Raw genomic sequence first — 23,068 nt, 5'->3', positions numbered from 1 at the left:
GTAATGCAGTTTGGTCTTCGTCGAAAACTATTGAAAAAAAGAATCAATGATCTTTATAATCGCCATTTCTGAAAACTGCTGTTTCATTCGCGGCTGTAAAATTGGATTGTGGACGCACTACCGACTGTGGCTTTAACTGAAGATTAAATCAAAATGGATCAAGTGAGGGGTTGTGACTTGTAAAAACAACTGCAATGTCTAGACCTCAATTGTGAAATATAAAATCTAGTCTACTCAACAATTCATCAAACTGTTCTAACATTCTAAGTTTGCTTTGGGATGTTATATGGTTGCATAATAAAGATTTGTCAAAAAAAATATTTTAATTAGAGGAAATTTAGATATGAAATAAAAAATCCATGAAACTCAAATTGAACTTGCTCATGGATATTCTTGTCCTTTTTTTCGTAAAAGCTGAGATAAATTAGATTTCAAAACTTTTGCAGAAATACAAAAGGTACATTAGTTTAGAAAGTAAAAATCTTACCAAAGCATTTTTGCTATATTCATATTAGTAACTAAGTAGCCTTTTTTTAATTATCTGACATCTGGAATTAAACAAAGCCCAAATTGTGTCAAAAATTATCCACGTGACGTAACAAAATGAGGGAGATGATAGGAGAAGTGAGAAAGAAAACTCATAAAAAAGAGATGGATAATCCCTCATTTTTTTTACGTCACATTGCTAATTTTTGACATAATTTTAACACAATTTTGGCTTTGTCCTGGAATTAGAGTAAATAGTAATGTGTCGGCTTACTGTCAAGTTTAAATCTGAATCAGCGATTTTAGTAGGGGGTTGGGAGGAGAGGATAATCTTTAATTATTCCCCTTCTATATTTTTTTTCTCGTGGAAAACTTTATAGAAGGATGGAGGTAATTACCACTCTAGATTTTTGAAACAGATTATAGTTATAATCTAACAAAAAAAATATGATGAAATAGTTTTCCTCTTTTCACCCAGAGATGGGTAACTACTTTAACCTTTACTAGCAGCTACGCCTCTAAAGGCCTCTAGTGGCATTTTGAATGTGTTTTTTTATTTAAAATATTTAATTAGAGAAATAATTGGTTTATGTTTCGTTCAAGTCTCTTTTTCGGGAGGAGTAATATTTTTCTAGGGGCGATTTCTTTTGGGAGGGTGGTGGTACCCTACCCCAAAATAGTTATAAACCTTCCCGGGACCTATGAGAAGCTACCCTGTTAAGGAGATCCCGATCGGTTCAGCGGTTAGCGAGATCCTTCGGTACAAACACACAGACATCCTGTTACTTTAGTATAAGGATAAAAATAATTATATCTAAAGTAAAGTAAATCTATTTATCATGTTCATAAAGGTTATTTATTTATTGTACCTCAGAGTAAAATATAAGAATTTACTCATTATAAAACTGTACAAAAATCTGTCTTAGTAGCTGCCCATTGTTAGAACTGTCGACATTTTGCCTTCATGCTAATACAATGTGGGGGAGGGGGGGGGGGCTTTGCCCTGCGGGGCTTCCCAGTACCTAGTTTAATCTAACCTGAAAAAAAACTACGAAAAACTAATCCTTCCCCCTTATTTTCAATTTAACTCAAAATAAGAGCGGAGGGGGGGGGGGTGTTCTGTGCTCGATTATACACTTGGAGGGAAACCACATTTATAATTATCTAATAGTGAATTTTTCTAAATCTAATTCATTAGTTATTTTTTTTAATTGTTACAATTTTTGCTGCTCTATTAAAATACCCGTAGAATATTAAGCTGGAGTTAAATTTAAACAAATAACTATGATAAAATCCATAAAAGCAAAGCTAAAGAAATACAAATTGTTAAAATTATTAGTAGTTTATCCTATCGATTTAAAATTTTGCATGATGATTCCTATATCAGTAAGGTACGATTTTAGAAGCTCATAAGGTACAATGCACAACTTTATGAGCGAAAAATCACTATAATTAAGTCCTAAAAAAAGTAAGTAAGTCTTTAAACAGTATCCTGTATTAAAGTAGTTTTGAAACAAATTTACTTACAATTTTGTTTACACTAATTATACACTACATTTTGCTTATTAAGTTCTGACACTCTACAAGTGTTAATGCTCGTTTGTCCTACGGATTCAGAGATTCGCATTTTTTAGATGTTGTCATCCTTGTTTTATGATGTACTGACGTGTAAACACAAACAAAGAAGAGTTTTATATTTTAATAATATTTTCAAAGCATGCAACATTAATAACAGGTCATTTTCCTCACTTTTTCATAAGCTTTATGAAACAAGGATGACAACATCCTTAAAAGAGTATCTCTAAAATCGGAAGAACAAACGAACAATCACTCTTGTAGAGTGTCAGATCTTGATAAGCAAAACATTAATTTGTTGGTCTAAACATAATTGTACATAACTTTTTTGCAAAACTGCAACAATCCTTATAATAAAGTAACAGGGGGGGAGGTAACATGAAAATGTTTACCCGGGTGCAAAATAACACAGAAATAATAATTACCTCCTGATTGAAAAAAATATTGTAGCAATAAATTGCAAATACTGAAAAGCTATTGTGATTATACATTATAGAACTCTTCTAGAAACCTGTGTACAGTACGTACAACTTGTATTGTTTTGAATTATTGAAATCAGCTGATATTTTTGGTTTCATTTGTTTTGATTTAGGAATGTTTGTTTTATCAAGTAATTTTAGGAAATTTTACTCTAATGATTGATAAAAGTTAGTAAACTAGGTAGTTAATAATGCGTTTTATTTTTAAACATTGAGTAAAATGGTTTTAAAGTTTACACATAGTTTTTTTTATACATTTTAAAGTAAAACAACGTTTTTTACTTCAATTTTATTCATCTTTAACTTAAAGTTTCGCAATCTTCAAACATATATTATTTTTAGGACAATATGATTGCTGAGATTGAAATATATCTTCAAATCTTATAATAGTGTATTCTTTTAAAAATAGGTTGAAAAACATTCTAACTTTAAATCTAGAAGATTGTATGTTTTTTTTTCTTTTTATAGTACGTGGCGGTGTATAGGTACATAGGCTTCAAACGGCCTTAAAATTTTCGTTTTTAAATATTATTATGTGTTTTTTTATAAGCGAAGCTTTTCTATAATTAGGGTCGGTCCGTACGTCCATCCGACCGGAACGGTTAGGTCTTTTCATTAATTTAAACATGTTATAATTGTCCTTTCCATTTCAAACTTTGAATAATGATTCCTGTAACAATTATATATGATTTAGGGAGCGTAGCAATTTTATAATCTTTACCAGAAAGTTCGTAAGTCCATATAAAACATGCTGATTTTTTACTTTTTGACAACACATTTTTGTATGATATAATTATCCCTTTCATCTGATTTTTGCACCAGTGATTCCTATTACAACAAGGTACAGTGCTATATAAGCGAAGCAAATGTGAGTGTGTCCTTAACCCTTTACAGTCGGGCCCCTTGCCGCACCTTAATCGGTCGGGGGGGGAGGGGCGTTCAACGCCCCCCCTCATTATCTCAGTTCCTAATAGAGCTAGAGGGCTAAATTTTTTTGTGCAAGTCCCCTGTTTGATAGTGAATTTCCGTCCTTTTATAAGTCTAAGTCAATTTTTGCTTCTTTCACCCTTTTATTTTACAACCTTTGTTTATAGGTCTTTTTTTACTAAAAAATTTCAAACGGCTGTAATTTTTTATTTTTGAAGCTAGAAGATAAATTTTTTTCCAGAAAATGTTTATCTTTATGTAAATTTTACATTAGAAATATCAAAATATAAATTTTAGCGGCCGCAGCTGTACTTGACAGCTGCCAGCCGCCGCAGTCGGCGGTCGGCGGGAAAACGGCGGCGGATCTTTATGAAATTTTAATACGTTATGTAGACATATAAGAAAAGCTTAAGTTTAAAATTTGAAGTCTCTAAGTCAAAAATTGCGGCCACAGGAGCCTTTTAAAGATTTCTGGAGACCTGGAGGATCAGGACCTGCAGGAGCATACCTGGAACCTGAAAGTGATTTAAACTCCTGTATTTCATATAAGGATGTACTATTAGAGGATATTTTAGTATTTTGGTATGATAAAATGCTTTGTTTTAGTCAAAAAAATATTTTTGCTCTTTACCTGGATGACCCTGCCAGGTTTGCTGGCATCCTGTGCCTGCCAGGATGGAGATATTCGAAAAATTCCAACTCTCAGTTATGTGTCATACCCATACTTAAAAGTCACGCAGTTTGGGCTCTTTATCTTTCACACACAGAAAATGAGATAGAAAAAACCGGATGGGGGGGCGTTCAACGCCCCCCCCCCCCCCCCCCAACCGTTAAGGGTTAAACTGTATTCAAACAGTTTTTCAACAGAGTCACTTTAAACCTTGTTTAGACCTATGATCTATATTCTGCTCATATCTGACTTTCTACAAGTGTAGTAAATGTTCGTTTGTCCTACCGTTTCAGAGTCTCACTGTTATGGATGTTGTCAACCATGTTTTATAAAGCTTTCATGCAGATTACAACTTTAAAGATTAGTTTTGTTAATTTCAGGTGACGTGAACTAGTGAAAATGGAGACAAAAACGTTTCTGCGAATCCACCTTGGTATTCAAATGTATTTGGTTTTAGTAGGTATGTTTTTTTAAAAAGGGGTAGTTGCACGAAGAGCATTTAAACTTGAATTTAGTGAACTGCATATTTTTTTCTATTCCATAGTTTAAACTACATCTACTTATAGGACATATGTTTTAAAGAATTCAACCACGTAGTTAAAATATCAAGACTTGAAAATCATATTTTTTGGATATATGCAACTTACATGGCTGTCCTGTTTTCACAAAAACAACATAATGACCATTTTGGTGGTGCCTAATTGATTGCTATGTATTGTAAAACAAAATTATATATGTTAGATGGTATTCTTGTAAATTATGCTTGCAATCAAACTTGTTAAATGCATTTAATGCAATTATCCCTTTTAGTGAATCTATAATAATAGAATATTATTTCATGTATGGCTAAAAAACCGATTGATATCCACTGTATTAAAAATTATGTTTAGCATCTTAATACAGACAATTTCTCGCGAATATTAAAATATAAATAACAAAATTAACACCATTTTTGTTAACTCAGGCCTCCGGCCTCTCTGGTCTAACATAACTGATTTTAGTCTTATTATTTTTTTATTTTAATATCCATAGAAAGCTGTAAATGATACGATGCAATAACTATTTGCTCTTAAATTATCCTTTTAGCGGCTGCGACCGTAGCCTCCAGCGGTTCGCCAAAATTAGACCTAACAGTATTGTAAAATTGTATTGTAGAATTTTAACAGAAGGTTCGCTTACATGTATGACATAGTTTTTGTTAAATGCGAAGCTTTTCTATAACTAAGGTCGGTTCGTCTGTCTGTCCTGAACGGTTTGATTAGACAAGTTAGAATTGTTCTATCGATTTCAAACTTTACGTGATGATTCCTATAACAGTTGGGTTCGATTAAGGAAGCTTATCAACTCTATAATTGTTACCAGAAAGTCCGTTCGTCCACTTAAAACATGTTGATTTTTTACCTTTTAAACAGCAATATGATAATGACACTTTACAGTGTACAAGTGTTAATGTTCGTTTGTCCTACCGATCTAGATCTTCGCTTTTATGGATGTTGTCATCCACAAAGCTGAAAAGTTTTGGTTGGATAATCTAATTCTTATTCCAGCAAAGATCCTTAAAACTGGGATTAGATTTGCATTCATGATTCCTGTAAAAATATTCTTTTTAATGGGACTACAATATCCAAAATTAGAAAAAAATCTGTAGGTTTAAAAAAGAAGGAAAATATACCTACGTTAAGCTAGCTTTTAATATTAATAAGATCGAACAAGAAATAGAAATTTAACGAGTATTTTGACTTCCCCTTAAACCTAAATCGAGGGGTGTGTAAGCTTCTGAAGGGGATAATTATACATACAATAAGAGAGGTGTTATTATATTGTCAGGGCGGTGAATGCACCCCCTAAGTGGAAAAAAATTACTCTTTCCTCTAAATAAAAGAAAGTTCTTGGATGTCTTGTATAATTTTGCTATGCATTAAATATGATGGCTTCTTTTCTTCTAGGTATTGGCTGTGGATTAGTGGCAAAACTTTTGTTTGATATGACTCAGATGCAAGATTTTGAACCAACCTACTGCATCCAAGCTGGCAAGGTAAGTTTCAATGAAGTTGGGGGCGTAGGGGCGAGAATTTGAACTATCTAATACAAAGTAGAACGATGTCTGTCTGTCTGTTTGTTTGTAGCAAAGGATCTCGCTAACCGCTGAACCGATCGGTTTCTCCTTTACAGGGTAGCATCTCATAGGTCCCGGGAAGGTTTATAACTATTTTCTAGGGGGATGGGACACCCTTAACCCCCCCAAAAATGAAAAATACTCCCTCCCCCCAATTTTTTAAAAAATTGTCTTTAAAATCTAAAACACGAAAAATTTGTTTGATCAAACCTCTTGGGGCAAAGCCCCTAGATGCTAGAGGCGAAGCCGCTAGTTATCTAAATAATGGTGGCAACAATCATAAGAAGCGAAGCTCAAAAAACTTGGTTGAAATACGGACAAAGCATAACTGACAAACCGATGGTCCAGGTATATAATATACTAGATGCACATTGGGACACGTACATCTTCATAGAAAATCTCACGTCTATATCTTAAATAGCCGCCGAGAAAATATAGAAAATTTCACCCATAGCGTTACTAAATGACGGACGTAAGGACATACCGACAGAGTGGCGACCAAAGAATAGCTTAAACCTTCACTCAAGGTTAGTGTGAAGAAGTCCCCGAATAGATCTTTAAAATAACCTATTAAGACAAGCAATTTGCTGTATTTTATATAAGGTATACATAGGTTCTTTTTTTAAACAATGGTAGTTGAGCTTTACTATCAGGGGGATCTGTATTCAAAAGAGTAGAAAAAATGGGACGGAAAAATAAAACCATACTTGCGTACATTTCAAAATAACATGGCATAAAACCAACTCAGGGCCTTTGCGAAGGTTCCTTACAATTAAGGACTCAATTAGAATAGAGTTCAGCCGTATATTAATGGACAAACAAACAAAACCAGTTTATGATATACTAGCAGCTTCGCTCCTAGCCTCTAGGGACTTTACCCAAAGAGGAAATTAAAAAAAAATTAAGTACCTCTGCTGCAACCACTAATTTTAAATCAACTGCCTAAAAAAAGGGGGGTGGTATTTTTTTTGTTTTTTGGGGGGGTTGTGAGTGTCCCACCCCACCAAGAAAATAGCCTAAAACCACCATAGAACCAGTAGGTGTATTCCCTGAAGAGTAGAATTCAATCGGTTAAGTGGTTGCCGAGATTTTAAGGGACGGACAGACAGACGGACGGATAGACATCAAGCTACTTTGTATTATAGATTTGTATATTTTCACTTCTATTTTCTAAATATTCCTTTTTTCAACATATAATAACTCTTATTACATTTGTTATTTTTTTTGTTTATCCGCGTCTTATTGACGTATATAGTTATTCTTTAGTTGCGTTGCATCTTTATTAGTATCCGCTTCCCTCAATTACAGACTCACTGACTCATTTCAACAGAATTGTTGTATAAAGTGTAAGAGTATATGCTACTAGAGTGCTCTTAGAGTCAAACCTTTCATAGTGTAAACTTTAGATAAACCTTCTTTTTATTTTCAATTTATGTTTGTCATACCTTGTTAAATCATATATATACTGCAACGCATCTGTGACCTTTTACAGTCAATATTACACATTTGACGTACTATACGTAATATTTAACATATTGTCTTATTAGAATGTGTTATTTGGCAAATATGAACAACAAATAATTTTTTTGTACTTATATATTCTATATATGTTTTATAACACATAAAAAAGAATAATTGAAACCGATTAATATCCGCAATATCAGAACCGGTTCTCAGCCAAACTGAAAAATTATGTATAGCATTGTCTTTCAGACAATTTTCCACAAATGTTAAATAAAAATCATAAAATCAATTTCTGTTTTAATTACACGCGCCTTGGCGGTGCTACTAGAAATGTCTTTGAAATCCGTGTGTTAAAAATTTCACAGTAACACTATATATATATACTAGCGGCTTCGCCCCTAGCCTCTAGGGGCTTCGCCCTATATAGTTTTGGGAAGTCAACCCTCCTTAATAGAATTATTCAAAAAAATATTCTTTGTTTAATTACTCTGTGGTAAAATTAAACCCAGGTTGTGCGCTTTATGCACAAAAATTTTAATTTGTACAAATTAAACCCAGGTTGTTTGCCGTATACACAAAAATTTCAATTCGTAAAAATTAGACCTAGGTTGTTCGCATACACAGAAATTGAAGTTAAAAAAAAATATTTTAATTTTTTTTCGGGGGGGGGGGGTATTCATGGGGGCTTCGCCCCATGTTGCAGTGGGGTTCCCCCACCCTAATTACTGGTTTTTGTTTTTTAAAAAAAAAAATTTGGAAGTGGGGATTTTTTTATTTTTGGGGGGGTTGGGGTGTCGCACCCCCAAAGAAAATAGCTTAAAACCACCAGAGGACCAGTAGGTATATTCCCAGAAGGGTAGAGCCCAATTTGATCAGCAGCTACTGAGATTTTACAAAAAATGTAAAAAAAAAATTATGGGGGTTGGATTTTTTTTATTTTTTGGGGGGTTGGTGGTGTCCCACCCCCCAAGAAAATAGCCTAAAACCACCACAGGACCAGTAGGTATATTCCCTGAAGAGTAGAATCTGATCGGTTCAGTGGTTACTGAGATCTTAAGGGACAGACAGACAGACGGACAGACGGACAGACATCAAGCTACTTTGTATTATAGATATTTGAAATTCAATTAGCCATATGATTGGTTTGGATCTAATGAACTTTTATTTCAATATCCATGGAAAGTTGTCAATAATACTTTTCTAACTTTATAAATAACTTTTTCAGAATGGAAGTGAGGTTGAGCGAGTGCCAGTTCTAGTTACAGCAATGTTTTATAGCGTTGCTTCTTATGGTATTATTCAAACAGGTCAGTTATAGTTACAGCAATGTTTTATAGCGTGGCTTCTTATGGTATCATTCAAACAGGTCAGTTATAGTTACAGCAACGTTTTATAGCGTTGCTTATTATGGTATTATTCAAACAGGTCAGTTATAGTTACAGCAATGTTTTATAGTGTTGCTTCTTATGTATTATTCAAACAGGTCAGTTATAGTTACAGCAATGTTTTACCCTTAACGGTCGGGGGGGGGGGGGGCGTTGAACGCCCCCCCCATCCGGTTTTTTCTATCTCATTTTCTGTGTGTGAAAGATAAAGAGCCCAAACTGTAAGGGGCCCGACTGTTAAGGGTTTATAGTGTTGCTTCTTATGGTATTATTCAAACAGGTCAGTTATAGTTACAGCAATGTGTTATAGTGTTGCTTCTTATGGTATTATTCAAACAGGTCAGTTATAGTTACAGCAATGTGTTATAGTGTTGCTTCTTATGGTATTATTCAAACAGGTCATTTATAGTTACAGCAATGTGTTATAGCGTTGCTTCTTATGGTATTATTTAAACAGGTCAGTTATAGTTACAGCAATGTTTTATAGTGTTGCTTCTTATGGTATTATTCAAACAGGTCAGTTATAGTTACAGCAATGTTTTATTGCGTTGCTTCTTATGGTATTATTCAAACAGGTCAGTTATAGTTACAGCAATGTTTTATAGTGTTGCTTCTTATGGTATTATTCAAACAGGTCAGTTAATAGTTATAGGGGGGAGGGGGGTATCCATCCCTTGGAAAAATTAAGGCGGTAGATAACCGCTCTTACACACCCCTTGAAACTAGTTGTCAAGTTCATAAGTCACCACCAAAAAATTTAAGGGGGAGAGAGTAAGTGAAAAATTTTGCGCATCGCGAAATTTTATTCGAATTTTAGATTTGTTGTATAGAAAGTAAATATTAACATATTTTTTTTTTAAAAAGCTTTAAACATAGGTGCAAAGCGATACAATTTTGTGTTTTTTGGGGGGGTGATTTAAAGATTTTGGGGATAAAATTTTTAAGGGGAAGCAAATTGTAATATAATTTTAAAAAATTGGGGTTACATCATAATTACTTTTACTACATGCCAATTGAGTTCTACAATTAATCTATTTTAGGAACAGCTATATTGTATCTTGTTGTTTATCTGACTTTTGGTTTTATAATTAAGGTAACTTCTCATTTTTTTCACATACTAAAATTTTTTATGAGGATTTTTCCCTTGAAGTGAATTTTCGAGCACAGAAACCCCCCTCTCTATTATTTTGTATCTTGTTCTTTGTCTCACCTAGGTATGGTTTTATAATAAAGGTAACTTCTCATTTTTTCAATTTTATGATTTTTTATGTTAGATTTTTCCCTTAAAGTGCATAATAGAGCACAGAAACCCTATTACCCCTTAGTTTTAAATAAAATGATGATAGGGGAGTCAAGAGGGGTGTGAGTAGTTTTCTGTGTGTTTGTGTTATAACTTAATTAAAGATTAGGTTAGGTTAAATTAAACATTGTACAGGGTAGCCTCGTAGAGTAGCCCCCCCCCCTGCAGTGGCTAGGCATAGAAAATGTATTAATTCTTTTCTCAAAAAAATGGGGTGTTTTAATGCTCGATATGCATTTTGAGGGAAGCACTGAAATCTTTTTAATAATAAACAAAATATGAAAAAAAATCAGGTTTGGTTCCTTTCGTGACAATTGCGGGCCAATTGCCTAACTCTGCGGGGCAATCAACTAACCTAGTATAACCTAACTAACCTAAAATTAAATTTCAAAAGCTACAGTAAATATTCGACGATACGCCCCTTAAGAGGCATTGCCACGAAAGGGACTATATACCCAAAAATTCTTTTTTTTCAGAGAGATTTACTGTTAATAACTTGCTTTACTATTGTACTGGAATTATTAAATGCTCTGATTGCTTTAGGTATGATAATTTGTTTTGTTTTAATGCATAAAATATTTCTTTTTGTTCTTGATTCTCTTTAACAACTTGTGTTTTGTTTAGAAAAATAAGAATTCGTATACTCTTATTACTTGCATGAACTGAGGAATAAGGTTTAGTCAACAAGCAAAATAAAATTAAACTAATAATTGGGGGGGCAGATAAAAAGGTTGACAGCTGAAGATCACATATGGGTTTCTTAATTTTTTTTCGAATTAATTTCGCTGTTGGTATAAGCTGGCATGAACTCCTTTTTGCTTAACATGCTATTTTTAAGGTATCCCCTTCCCCCAAGTTTAAGATAGTGGGGTTTTTTTTGGAACAGGGGGTTTCATTTTCTCCCGCAAAATAGCATGACACTGTCCCTAGACCAATGTAAGATTTTTTTGCAGTAACTCTTCTTTGTTTAAGAAACTTTTAAGGCACGGTCCCGGGTTAGTTATAGGCTATTTTATTCATATATTAAAGTTTGGGATGGTTTTAGGCAATTTTTAAAGCCTTGAATACAGTGTACCTAGATGCTAGGAGCACAGCCACTAGTACTCTTTATAAGATACTCTTGTTTGTGATACTTCTAGCCTCTAGTGGCACTGTATTCGAAGGCATATAGAAGTTCAGTAAATTACTATAAAAACACTTTAAATAGCCTAAAACCGCTTAGAGAACATGTCCAAAAACTTTTTTTTTAAATTTTAGTGTTTTCTGGAATAGTGCACTGGTATTGCTACGAAGCTGTGTTGTACTGTGACCAGACAACTGTCATGACTAAACAGATGGTCTACAGCCTCCCCATCTTCATCATTGGACTGTCATTTGCTATTGTAGCTCAGGAATTTATTCATATTTAGCATCATTTTACTTTCTATTGGCTTATCCGCCATCATATACAATTACTTATTTCGGGATAGTCCCTTTCGTAACATCGCCACATAAGGGGCGATTCGTCGTATTTTTAAAATAGCTTTTTTTAGGTTAGGTTAGGTTATATCGGGTTAGGTGATTGGCCCCGCAGGGTTAGAGCCCCCTGCAGGGGCTAGAAATAGGAGAAAAGCTACTGTGTGAAAAATATGAAGCATCACCCCATAAGGTGCGAAGTTACGAAAGGGACTATACCCCTTATTTCTAGCGAATCTCCACGTGTACAGAAAAAAACTGTAAGATTGTTTGTTTCAAAGGTACATTCAACCTATTTTTCACTTAATCACCCTATTCAAAAAAGAAATAAGGATGACAACATTCATATGTAGCAAATCAATAAAAAAAATATGGATTATCAAACGGACAAAGTCAGTCAAACTGTAGATGTAGAAAAAAATTAAAAATCACCAAATCTTCACACATAAATTTTTAAAAGTCTTATGTAGCATAACTGAAAGACAAACGAACCAAAGAGTTATGTACTATGTATCTTGTCTATTAGGTATCATCTCAAAAAAATCAGAAGTCCGTCTAAAATAATAGCAGAGAAAATCACCCAATAGCGTTTTTGCTTGTCGGTTGACAGACAACGTGAACTATAGCGTAGCTTCGCTTCTAAAAACTTACTAGCTATTAGCTAACTTTTTCTTCCAATAAGCTAATTTAGTTGTGAAATTTTGTATACATTTTAAAAGCGAAGCTTTTCTATAGTTACAGTTGGTCCGTCAGTCCGTACCAGTAAGCTCTTTTCATTAATTTAGACATTCTAGAATTGTCCTATCGATTTTAATCTTTGAATGATGATTCCCATAACAATTAGGTATATTTAGAAACCGTAGCAACTCTATAATCGAAAGTCTGCACGTCTATTTAAAACATGCTGATTTTTTTACATTTTTGACAACAAATTTTAATATGATTTGATTATCCTATTCATTTGATTATTGGAATACTGATTCCTGTTACAACAAGCTATAATGATATAAGCAAAGTCTTTCTATAATCAAGTCCCAAAAAATATAGCATGTCTTTAAACAGTAACCTCTATTTTAGCAGTTTTGCAACAAATTTACTTACAATTTTGTTCAGACTCATACCTTTATATTCTGTTTATTCAGTTCTGATATTCTACAAGGAGTGTTCATTTTCGTTAGTCCAACCGTTTCAGAGCTTCGCTTTTAGGGATGTTGTCATCCTTGTTTTACTGGATAGCATTTTTAAAAGTTTTATAATATGAATATTATCTTGGTGGTAGCTTTATTTGTGCTCAGTTTTCAGAACTGTAGAGTTTTTCATTGTTGTTAAGGTATGAAAACTTTAGTATAACTTAGGTTAGGTTACATTGGTTACAGCGTTGCCACAAGGGGTTATAGCACCCTAGTAGGCGTATATATTAGGGTGGGTCGATTTTGGACATTTTTTTTCTGAGGCCAAAGCGGGGATCTGCACTCAATTTATATAGATATAATACACCTCTGGATGATTTAAAATTTATCCTAAGTCTTAAAACCGCTGACGACCAGACATTCAATTGTATAGCTATTTGTAAATGGGAGTCAAAAATTTATTGAATCAGAACTATGGCTTCATGGTGCTCCCTGGAAATGCCTTGAGGAGCTGAGTCAGGAACTTTTGTCCGTTTCAAAAAATCTCGTTCCTAGCCTGAGAAAATCTAAAAAACCTCTACAAATTGGACAATTCTCAATAAACCTTAAAAATTTTTGGTTTCTTTAGTGATTTCTAAGGCTAGGAACGAGATATTTTGAAACGGACAAAAGTTCCTGATTCAGCTCCTCAAGGCCTTTCCAGGGAGCACCATGAAGCCATAGTTCTGATTCAAAAAAAAATTTGAATGTCGTCTTTGCATACTAATAAGTAATAAATTATAATTTTAAGTGGTCGTGTTCTAAAACTCAATTTTTTAAAATTCTTTTTCGGTCAGAAATGTTTTTAAGGTTAATTTTATCTGTTGCATATCCCCGCTTTGTCTAATTCCGATATCAACCCACCCTAGTATATATATGAGTGAGAGTGAAGCTAGCTAATTATATTTATATTTAGGAACCAGAGACACCTCCGAGAGTGAGAGTGAAGCTAGCTAATTATATTTATATTTAGGAACCAGAGACACCTCCGAGAGTAAGAGTGGAGCTAGCTAATCATATTTATATTTAGGAACCAGAGACACCTCCGAGAGTGAGAGTGAAGCTAGCTAATTATATTTATATTTAGGAACCAGAGACACCTCCGAGAGTAAGAGTGGAGCTAGCTAATCATATTTATATTTAGGAACCAGAGACACCTCCGAGAGTGAGAGTGGAGCTATCTAATTATATTTATATTTAGGAACCAGAGACACCTCCGAGAGTGAGAGTGGAACTAGCTAATTATATTTATATTTAGGAACCAGAGACACCTCCGAGAGTAAGAGTGGAGCTAGCTAATTATATTTATATTTAGGAACCAGAGACACCTCCGAGAGTGAGAGTGAAGCTAGCTAATTATATTTATATTTAGGAACCAGAGACACCTCCGAGAGTGAGAGTGAAGCTAGCTAATTATATTTATATTTAGGAACCAGAGACACCTCCGAGAGTGAGAGTGAAGCTAGCTAATCATATTTATATTTAGGAACCAGAGACACCTCCGAGAGTGAGAGTGAAGCTAGCTAATTATATTTATATTTAGGAACCAGAGACACCTCCGAGAGTAAGAGTGGAGCTAGCTAATCATATTTATATTTAGGAACCAGAGACACCTCCGAGAGTGAGAGTGGAGCTAGCTAATTATATTTATATTTAGGAACCAGAGACACCTCCGAGAGTGAGAGTGGAGCTAGCTATTTATATTTATATTTAGGAACCAGAGACACCTCCCAGAGTGAGAGTGGAGCTAGCTAATTATATTTATATTTAGGAACCAGAGACACCTCCCAGAGTAAGAGTGGAGCTAGCTAATTATATTTATATTTAGGAACCAGAGACACCTCCGAGAGTAAGAGTGGAGCTAGCTAATTATATTTATATTTAGGAACCAGAGACACCTCCGAGAGTGAGAGTGAAGCTAGCTAATTATATTTATATTTAGGAACCAGAGACACCTCCGAGAGTAAGAGTGGAGCTAGCTAATTATATTTATATTTAGGAACCGGAGACACCTCCGAGAGTGAGAGTGGAGCTAGCTAATTCTCCTGCTATTTATATTAACAGAGCTGAATTAAAGGTTATTTCAAACTTGTTGAAGTTTCGTGATTTTTTATATTTTATTTATCAAAATAAAAAAATTATGTTTTACCTTTCCAATAAAACACTATGACAATTTTAATTAGTAATAAAAACACGATAGTAAATTGTGACACAGAAATATGATTCTTGTTTGATATTCAGTAAAGGGGTAGTTTCACGAAAGGTATTTGAACTTTAGTGAACCGCATATTTTTTCCTAGTTAATTGGTTAAACTACATTTATATGTCATACATTTGAAAGCATTTAAATTTTCTACCATGTAGTTTTAAAAATACCAAGACTTGAAAATCGTCTTTTTAAATTGCATATATCACAAAAAGACAATATTTAAGTCTTGATATTTTCCAAACTAAGTGGTAGAAAATTTAAATTCTTTCAAATATATGCCATATAAATATAGTATAACCCATTAACTAGGGAAAAATATGCCTTTCTTCATAATATTTCAAGTAATACTAGGTTTACCTTCTAGAACAAATAATTTACATCTTTTTGTTTTGATTGCATTTTTTTTGTACCTTTCACTATTTTTATTCTAATATTAATGTTATTCATATTTTTAGGGGGTGAAGGACGCCTATGAACTTTTTCATCTACAAAATATGCTTAGAACAAGACTGCCATCTTTAAAGTAAGTATAGCATAGCGGTGTCAATATTCTTTATTCATATAAAACTACTAGAGTTGGCTCGATATAACTATCTCCCTATTGGCTAGTTTTCTATATGCATATATATTTCTCAATAAATCTATTTTCCTCACCCAGCATTACTATTTAAACGGAAGTAAATATTTAATAATTTAAATGATCTTAAAAAGATCTTTTAAATTATATTTTTTTCTTTACATTACCATCACCAAAGGGTTTATTATATGATTACAATTTTAGTTCAATATTTGAACACACAAAGTGTCGCCACAATCGAATTCTTTTAAGACAGAGTTTTCTTAAATTTATTATATCATAAATTTAAATTTTCTTTTTTATGATAAGAAATTAAATACTTCATTATAATGTAAATAGCAACATGAAATGAAAAAAATGAATTTGTTTTTAATAAAGTAAAATAATGGGTCTTATCGTTTTGGGCAATGAGAGTTTATTATGGATTATTGGAGCACTATGAGTTTTCAACGAATAGTCCTTGGAAAACTTGAGCTCGTTTATAGACATTTATTTCCTATATAGATCTGACATGGATCTTGAAGCAATTAAGCAGGCTGTTTTGTACAGGTTAAAAATTGGAAGATTTCATTAAATAAAAGTTATCGCAAATATACTTAGTAAATAAAGAAAAGTTTTTTATGTCAAATACATAATACATTAGGTATCTTTATAAAAAAAGATTTTTCGCCACTTATTTTAAGGTGATTGTATTTCATTCTAGGCTTCCCTGAACAAATAAGAAGCTTTACTGGTGAGGATATATATATATAAACATGTCATTTTAGCGGTTAGCATGATCCTACGCAACAGTTTAGGTTACTTTATGGAAAGGTAGGGTGGGTTGCAGTGCTCGAAAGATTAACTGCGCAGAAAATAAACCCTCTTGGTTGATTCCCCTAGAAGCTAGAGTAGCTAGGTAACAGTTTTTTATCCATATATTAATAGAATGTCTTTCTATCCGTATGAAGTACAATATCTCGCCGGCTGTTGATCTTATCTGATTCTCCTTTACAGTGAAGCTTGTAATTGATCAATGGAAAGTTTATAACTATTCCAATGAAGGGAACCTCTACCCTCACAAGATACATAGCCCTTAAAGTGCCTCTAGAGGCCTCTAGGGGGCGTGTCCGCTGGTATTCAATATTGTATTATTATTTAGAAGCCAGCCACAGCTGACCCATGTGTCCGAAGCCGGAGGAATCCAAGCCCTAAAAACCTTACCAGCAATTCCCCACAGGGGTCTAGATATTTCACAAGGTAAATCCTTATACTAAAGAACCATGATGTTTGTCTGTGTGTTTGTGTGTTTGTACTGAAGGAACTCGCTAACTGTTGAACTGATCGGGTTCTCCTTAACAGAGTATCTTCTCATAAGTCCTATGAAGGTTTATAACTATTTTTTTTTTTTGGGGGGGGGGGTACCACCACCCTCCCAAGAGAAATCACAATAAATCGAATTTTTTTCTTCTCGAATAAAGACTCCTACGTAACATTGCAAAGTATCGTAGAAATTTGATAGAGACTCCTTCTCGACATTGCAGGATATCATATTATTTTTTTTAAAACACCAAACATTTAAAGTGCTACTAGAGGCCTCTAGGGGCGTAGCCGCTAGTATCAAATATCAAATTATTGTTAATTGATCTTTCCTGAAACACAGATTAATTTCTCCTTTAAAAAGAAAAAAAACAAAGAAGTAAAATGATAAAATTCATACAAATTCATACAAAGGGGGGAGGCGGATGTGCCACTTTATGAAACCAAAAGTAAAACGTGCATGATCTCAGCCCATAAAAGAGTTACAGCTCTAAAATTCAGCACAGCAGTTGCTTTTATTGAGAACAATATGGAACTGTGAAGAAACGGCGGCGGAACCTTATTTGCCTTATATTTTCACGTGACACTTGCAAGTGTAAAATCTTACAAGTGTCAAGTGAAAGTATAAGCAAAATTTTTATGAAAAAAAAGTTTATCTCAGATGATTGAAAATTGAGAAAAGTATGGTGAAAAAAGGCAAAAAAAAAATTCGGCGGGAAACGGCGGTTTTCGGCGGGAGCTGCGATTCCTCCGCCGTTTCTTCACAGTTCCATATTGTTCTCTACAAAAGCAACTGCTGTGCCGAATTTTAAAGCTGTAACTCTTTTATGGGCTGAGATAATGCACATTTACATTTGGTTTCAAAAAGTGACACATCCTCCTCCCCCCTTGAAATAGAAGAAATGCGTTTCTCATAAATCATGAATAAAATATATTTAAAATTTTTTTTTAATTCATAATGTTTTATTTTCAGGAAAGGGCATTGCACAGTGAATTAGTATTCTGGTACCCAAAGTTTTATAAATGTGTATTTAATTTTCTCGTATTCTTTCGAATCCGGTGGATAGGAACCGGTTCTCATCCATACGAAAAAACTATGTCTAGCATCGTATTATATCCAGCTTTCTACGAATATAAGAATGTACAATCAAAAGATTAAAACCAGTTTTTTTCTGCCCGTGCCTTCGGCATCTCGGGGATAAAAAAACTTATTTTAATCTAATAATTGTACATTCTATATCCGCGGAAAGCTGTTTATAAATCACAAACTCACAAAAAAAAATTTCTTCAAAATAAGGGGCAAGGGCTTAGTTCTATGCTCCAACTTAGAGGTAAACCACCAATAATTAATACCAACACTACAGGATAATGCTGTCTTATTTCAGAATCATTGGACTGAGTGATAACAAAACCACCAAGAAGAAACGTACTCTGATATTTAGATTTTAAGGATCATGGAAAGAAAACAAAGTATCGGGTTCGTCGTATTTTCATAGTAGTTATTTTCCAATTTCTAGCCCCTAAGGTGGGCTCTAACCCTGCTGGGCAATCATTAACATTTATCTAACCGAACATAAATAACCTATCAAAAGCTACTGTAAAAATACGACGAACCCCTCTACTTCGTTTTCTTTCCATTATCCGATTCAAATATTAGATTAAATATACCAGACATTATGTAAAAAAAACGTTGTATTATGTTATTTCAACTATTTGAGAACCATCTATTTATTATTCATTTATACTACTCATATTCAATAAAAAAATTTATTTCATTTAAAAATTGAATAGGTATCTTATATCTAAAATTGAGAGTAAAAGAATGTCTGTCCTGCAAATGAAGCTTAAGATCTCGTTAACGGCCAGACTGAAAAGTCCCTACCTTATATGGATTATTCCTATGTACTATGTACATAAGGAAAAAGGATAAGAGGATGAATACTCACCCCAATTTCATTGTAAAATATTACTTCCCCCCTACTAAAATAATTTGTCTGCTATTTATCTAAACCGTCCGCGGCTTTTTGCATCTTAATCATAACCTATTCTATATATGTAAAAAAAATAAAAAAAATTTTATCTTATTAATTATTATTATTTTTCTGTAATTTATTATGTTTTAAAAAAAATTAAAGAAAATATTTAAAATACAATTTGATTTAGAATCTTAAAAAACAAACAGCCGCGGACGGTCTTAGTGCAGCAGAAAAGTATGTTTCGCCTAGTTTAAAAATAGGAGGGTTCACCTTTTATGATCAAAAATTTATTTTTTTTCAAATTAGCCTAAATGTAATATTTAAATCTAATTAACATGATAAAACTTTTAAATGTTTACTAATAAAAAATTAATAGTTTAGCTCTCAGCCACCAGGTTCGCTAGTTGTCTACTTCAAAGACATACATTAAAACTAAGGCTAAATATTAAATAAAAAATTTCATAACTGAATAATCTAAATAAGTGAATAATCTGTAATGCTATCTATGTTCTTTCTCAGACAATACTCGTTTTTACAATATTTTTAACATTTTCAAGTGATGTTATTTACCCCTCAGGGTTTGGCCCTTTAGTGACAAAAATCCAAAACAAGAAAAATACAGGCAAGATAAAAATTGATGAACGCTTTGATATTCTAGTTCTATATCCAAAGCTAGATGGCACTGAAAAACTGATTATTATAATTTACAATCAAATGTTCATATTAAATTTGTAAAAACGTTTATTTATTAAAACATATAAGTTAGATAGACTGCAATATAAATCTTATAAGCTGATAATGAGTGTTATGATTAAAGTCAGTAGCAAAGTCATGAAAAATTAATAATGATAATTTTATATTCTTTCATTAGGTTTCATCAGAATGGATGATAATTCAAAATATTTCTATATCATCCCTTAAAAATTAGATTTATGCTTCAAACAGCAACTAATTGTCTTGAAATTATATTTAATTTTAAGATATTCCCATTTTGAAAAGTGGTGGAATAACATTAAAAATTCAGCGCGGCAATTGCTCAATATAGGCCTCTAGGCCCACTGCCTATTTTATTCCTTCAAATACCTCGATTTCTCTCTTTTATTATTTTCTCTATGACTATGTATAAGATTATCAATACTATCGGATCTTTTGCAAAAAGTGGTTGATAGATTTTTACAATTTTAAATATTGTTTTTAAAAGTGAATAATGTTTTTTACAATTTTTTGTTTAGGTTAGGTTAGGCTATAGGCTAGGGGGCCGAGCGCCCGTGGCTAGGCAGGCCAGGGGGCCGAGCGCTGCGGCCATGACCTTTATTAACAGTGGAGGCTACTTACCTTAGGAGGCTACTTTGTTCTGAAGCTACTTTGTCCTGAAGCTACTTTGTCCGAAGCTACTTTGTCCGAAGCTACTTTGTCCGAAGCTACTTTGTCCAAGATCCATACTGTATCCATTAGTGTGCCATGATAATGGATATAGAATATACGTGGATTTTATGACAGGAGAAAAATTGTTGTCAATTTAGGTTGCTAACATGGAACTCGTTTATTAGTTCAGTAGGAAGAATGGAGTAAAGGGGATGGATGAGGGCGGGGGGGTATTGTTAATTTAGCCCGCTACAAGTTTTACTTGATTAAAGTTTTTAATAATCTGGTGTAGGATCCAAGTAATGATATATCCATTGCCACAGTAATAGTCTTCTTATTCTCCAGATATTAAGCGAATTTTTTCTATTAGTATGGTTTGAATCACGTCCAAATCCATTTCACCACAATTGCAATGGATGTAGATTGTAGAATATATGTGGATATTATGACAGGGGAAAAATTGTCGTCACATTTTATAGGTTCCACTCCCCTGCCATTTATTGGTCCGTTCGTTTATCCAGTAGTATTTTAACCCACTACAAGTTTAATTTTATTAACATGATTTATTAATCTGGTGTAAGATCCAAGTAATAATAAATCCATTGTCATAACTAACATAAACTGGAGTTTAAACAGTTTGTTCTTCTGAAGGGGAGACTAATTGTCATACTGAAATATTGTTTTATGTTTTAAGTTAGGTAAGATAAGGGTTAGGAGAACCGCAAGGTTTTAATTAATAATGGCCCTAATATGCAGCTTATACCAATAACGAAATAAATTTGAAAAAAAATCACGAAACGTATACGTGGTTTTCAGCTGTCGTTGGGGGGCAACACATCGTAAAATTGACGGCCTCTCCATTTGCCCCCCAAATATTATTTTAGATTTATTTCGCTTGTTGGTTATACCTTATACCTGCCTTATATGGAAATATTTGTTATTGTCTTTATATAGAATGGCACATTTTTTCATACTGCCAAATTATAGCATTAATAATGAATCAATTATAGACGATCATTGTATAATCACTGTTCCACCCTCAGATGTAAAAACTTTATTCTTTATTTTAGTGTTTGGCCAAATTGACTTAGCAATTGTATCTGTAAGTACGTCTAATAACACCCTTTGCTATTTTTAAAATCCGAGAAAATTTTTTTGGTAAGAAAATTGCAAAAATTTGCAACCTTTTTTCACACCACTACTTAAATCGAGTTTTAAAACTTTTTTATAAAATCATTTTTACAAAAAATATCAATAATTACTTAGAATTAAGCCTGAAAGCAAAAAAATCTCATTACATGTGTTAATTTTCATGTTTTAGGTCTTTTTTTGAGGAAAGTATAACTTCTCCTTTTTTGACAATAACATATTTTTTAAACAATTCAAAGTAAAATATAATAAAACTTAAATGATTTTTTTGAATTATCAGTTGAAAATTTCAACAAACATGCAATTTAAGTGATGAAAATTTAATAAAATCATTTTTTGAATGTTTAGAATTACCATTTTTCTACATTTAAAACAAAATGTTAACAAAATTTAAAAACATTCTAATATATAACTTTAAAAACCAATAACATTTTATAAAATGATGTTTTAAAAATAAATCATTCAAAGGTATTAAAATGCATTTTAAGTTACTTAAAATTAAAACGAGAACATCTTTTTACACTTTATTCTTTGTAATAGAGATTGATCGTTATTTGATAAAAATGAAACATTTAATAAACTAATTGAATCTTTTTGTGACCATATCTAAACTTTTTAATTTTTACACTAAGTTGTTTTTTTAATAAAAATCTTTGTTAATTTCTCTTTTGCGACAGAAAAAGAAAGGGTCCTTTTTACTATTTCTAGGTTATCTAATGTAATTTAAACTATATAATATGAAATGAATTTTAATTATCTTTCTTTTGAGCCATCAAACACATTAAAATGATCAGTGGATGAGCGAAAAAAATCAACCAGCAGAGACTGAATTCTTCATCATGGCTAAATGAACTTTCTGAAGAAAACACCTACAAGTAAATTTAAAATCCATGGAAAACTATTAATATATTCATCATTAACCTATCCCTCTACATGAAATAAAAATTAGAATTATGATAGTGAGTATAGGTTATTGTAAATGGTAGAAAGCCCTGTATTGCTTGTGTGTGTATTCCTTCAAATTATTTATCAAACAAAACAGTAAAATTTTCGGGAAAAATCAGCCAACTTTCTTTTATTTCAATTGATTTGCTTTACTTTAGGGGCCCTTGAGGAGGGTAGAGTTAAATTCGAGTTAAATTTAGACTTAAAAGGAGAAAAAATGGGGGGAGGGAATTTTTGGCGGGCGATTTATCTTGGGAGAGTGGTGGTACCCTCCCCATAAATCGTTATAAACCTTACCAGGACCCTTGAGAAGCTACTCTATAAAGGAGAACCATATCGGTTCAGCGGTTAGCGAGATCCTTCGGTTCAGACAGACAGACAGACAGGTAAACAGATGGACATCATGTTTCTTCATTATAAAGATATCATAATTTGTTATGCAAAAAGAAACATTTGCTAAAACATTTTTTTTGTTAATTTGTATGATATTATTAAAGTACTGAAGGACAATTATTCACTATA

At 32.9% G+C, this 23,068-nt stretch overlaps 1 protein-coding gene across 8 annotated transcripts; it reads left to right on the top strand.

The window, feature by feature from the left end:
* Nucleotides 1-4,442: 4,442 nt before the first annotated feature.
* On the top strand, nucleotides 4,443-18,894 carry LOC145325912 (uncharacterized). 8 transcript variants are annotated; one of them, XR_013881664.1, is made up of 12 exons: nucleotides 4,443-4,597; nucleotides 6,084-6,172; nucleotides 8,943-9,024; nucleotides 10,143-10,195; nucleotides 10,879-10,945; nucleotides 11,660-11,793; nucleotides 13,137-13,187; nucleotides 15,026-15,103; nucleotides 15,691-15,758; nucleotides 16,954-17,051; nucleotides 18,497-18,568; nucleotides 18,769-18,894. XR_013881664.1 is itself a non-coding variant. In XM_080168915.1 (11 exons), the coding sequence occupies exons 1-11, from the start codon at nucleotides 4,537-4,539 to the stop codon at nucleotides 18,508-18,510; spliced, it is 795 nt and encodes a 264-aa protein (XP_080025041.1). In that variant the 5' UTR covers nucleotides 4,443-4,536; the 3' UTR covers nucleotides 18,511-18,697. The 8 variants fall into 8 exon arrangements, 1 of the variants encoding a protein (XP_080025041.1); XR_013881663.1 differs by having other exon boundaries at nucleotides 18,497-18,581; XR_013881661.1 differs by having other exon boundaries at nucleotides 18,497-18,581; nucleotides 18,738-18,894.
* The last annotated feature ends 4,174 nt before the right edge of the window (nucleotides 18,895-23,068 follow it).

The sequence above is a fragment of the Acartia tonsa genome, chromosome 8 (assembly GCF_053477335.1).
Source record: "Acartia tonsa isolate MP-2025a chromosome 8, ASM5347733v1, whole genome shotgun sequence".
NCBI lineage: Eukaryota > Metazoa > Arthropoda > Copepoda > Calanoida > Acartiidae > Acartia > Acartia tonsa.
Note: the sequence above shows the minus strand (reverse complement) of the source record. Positions and strands in the feature narration are given on the sequence as shown.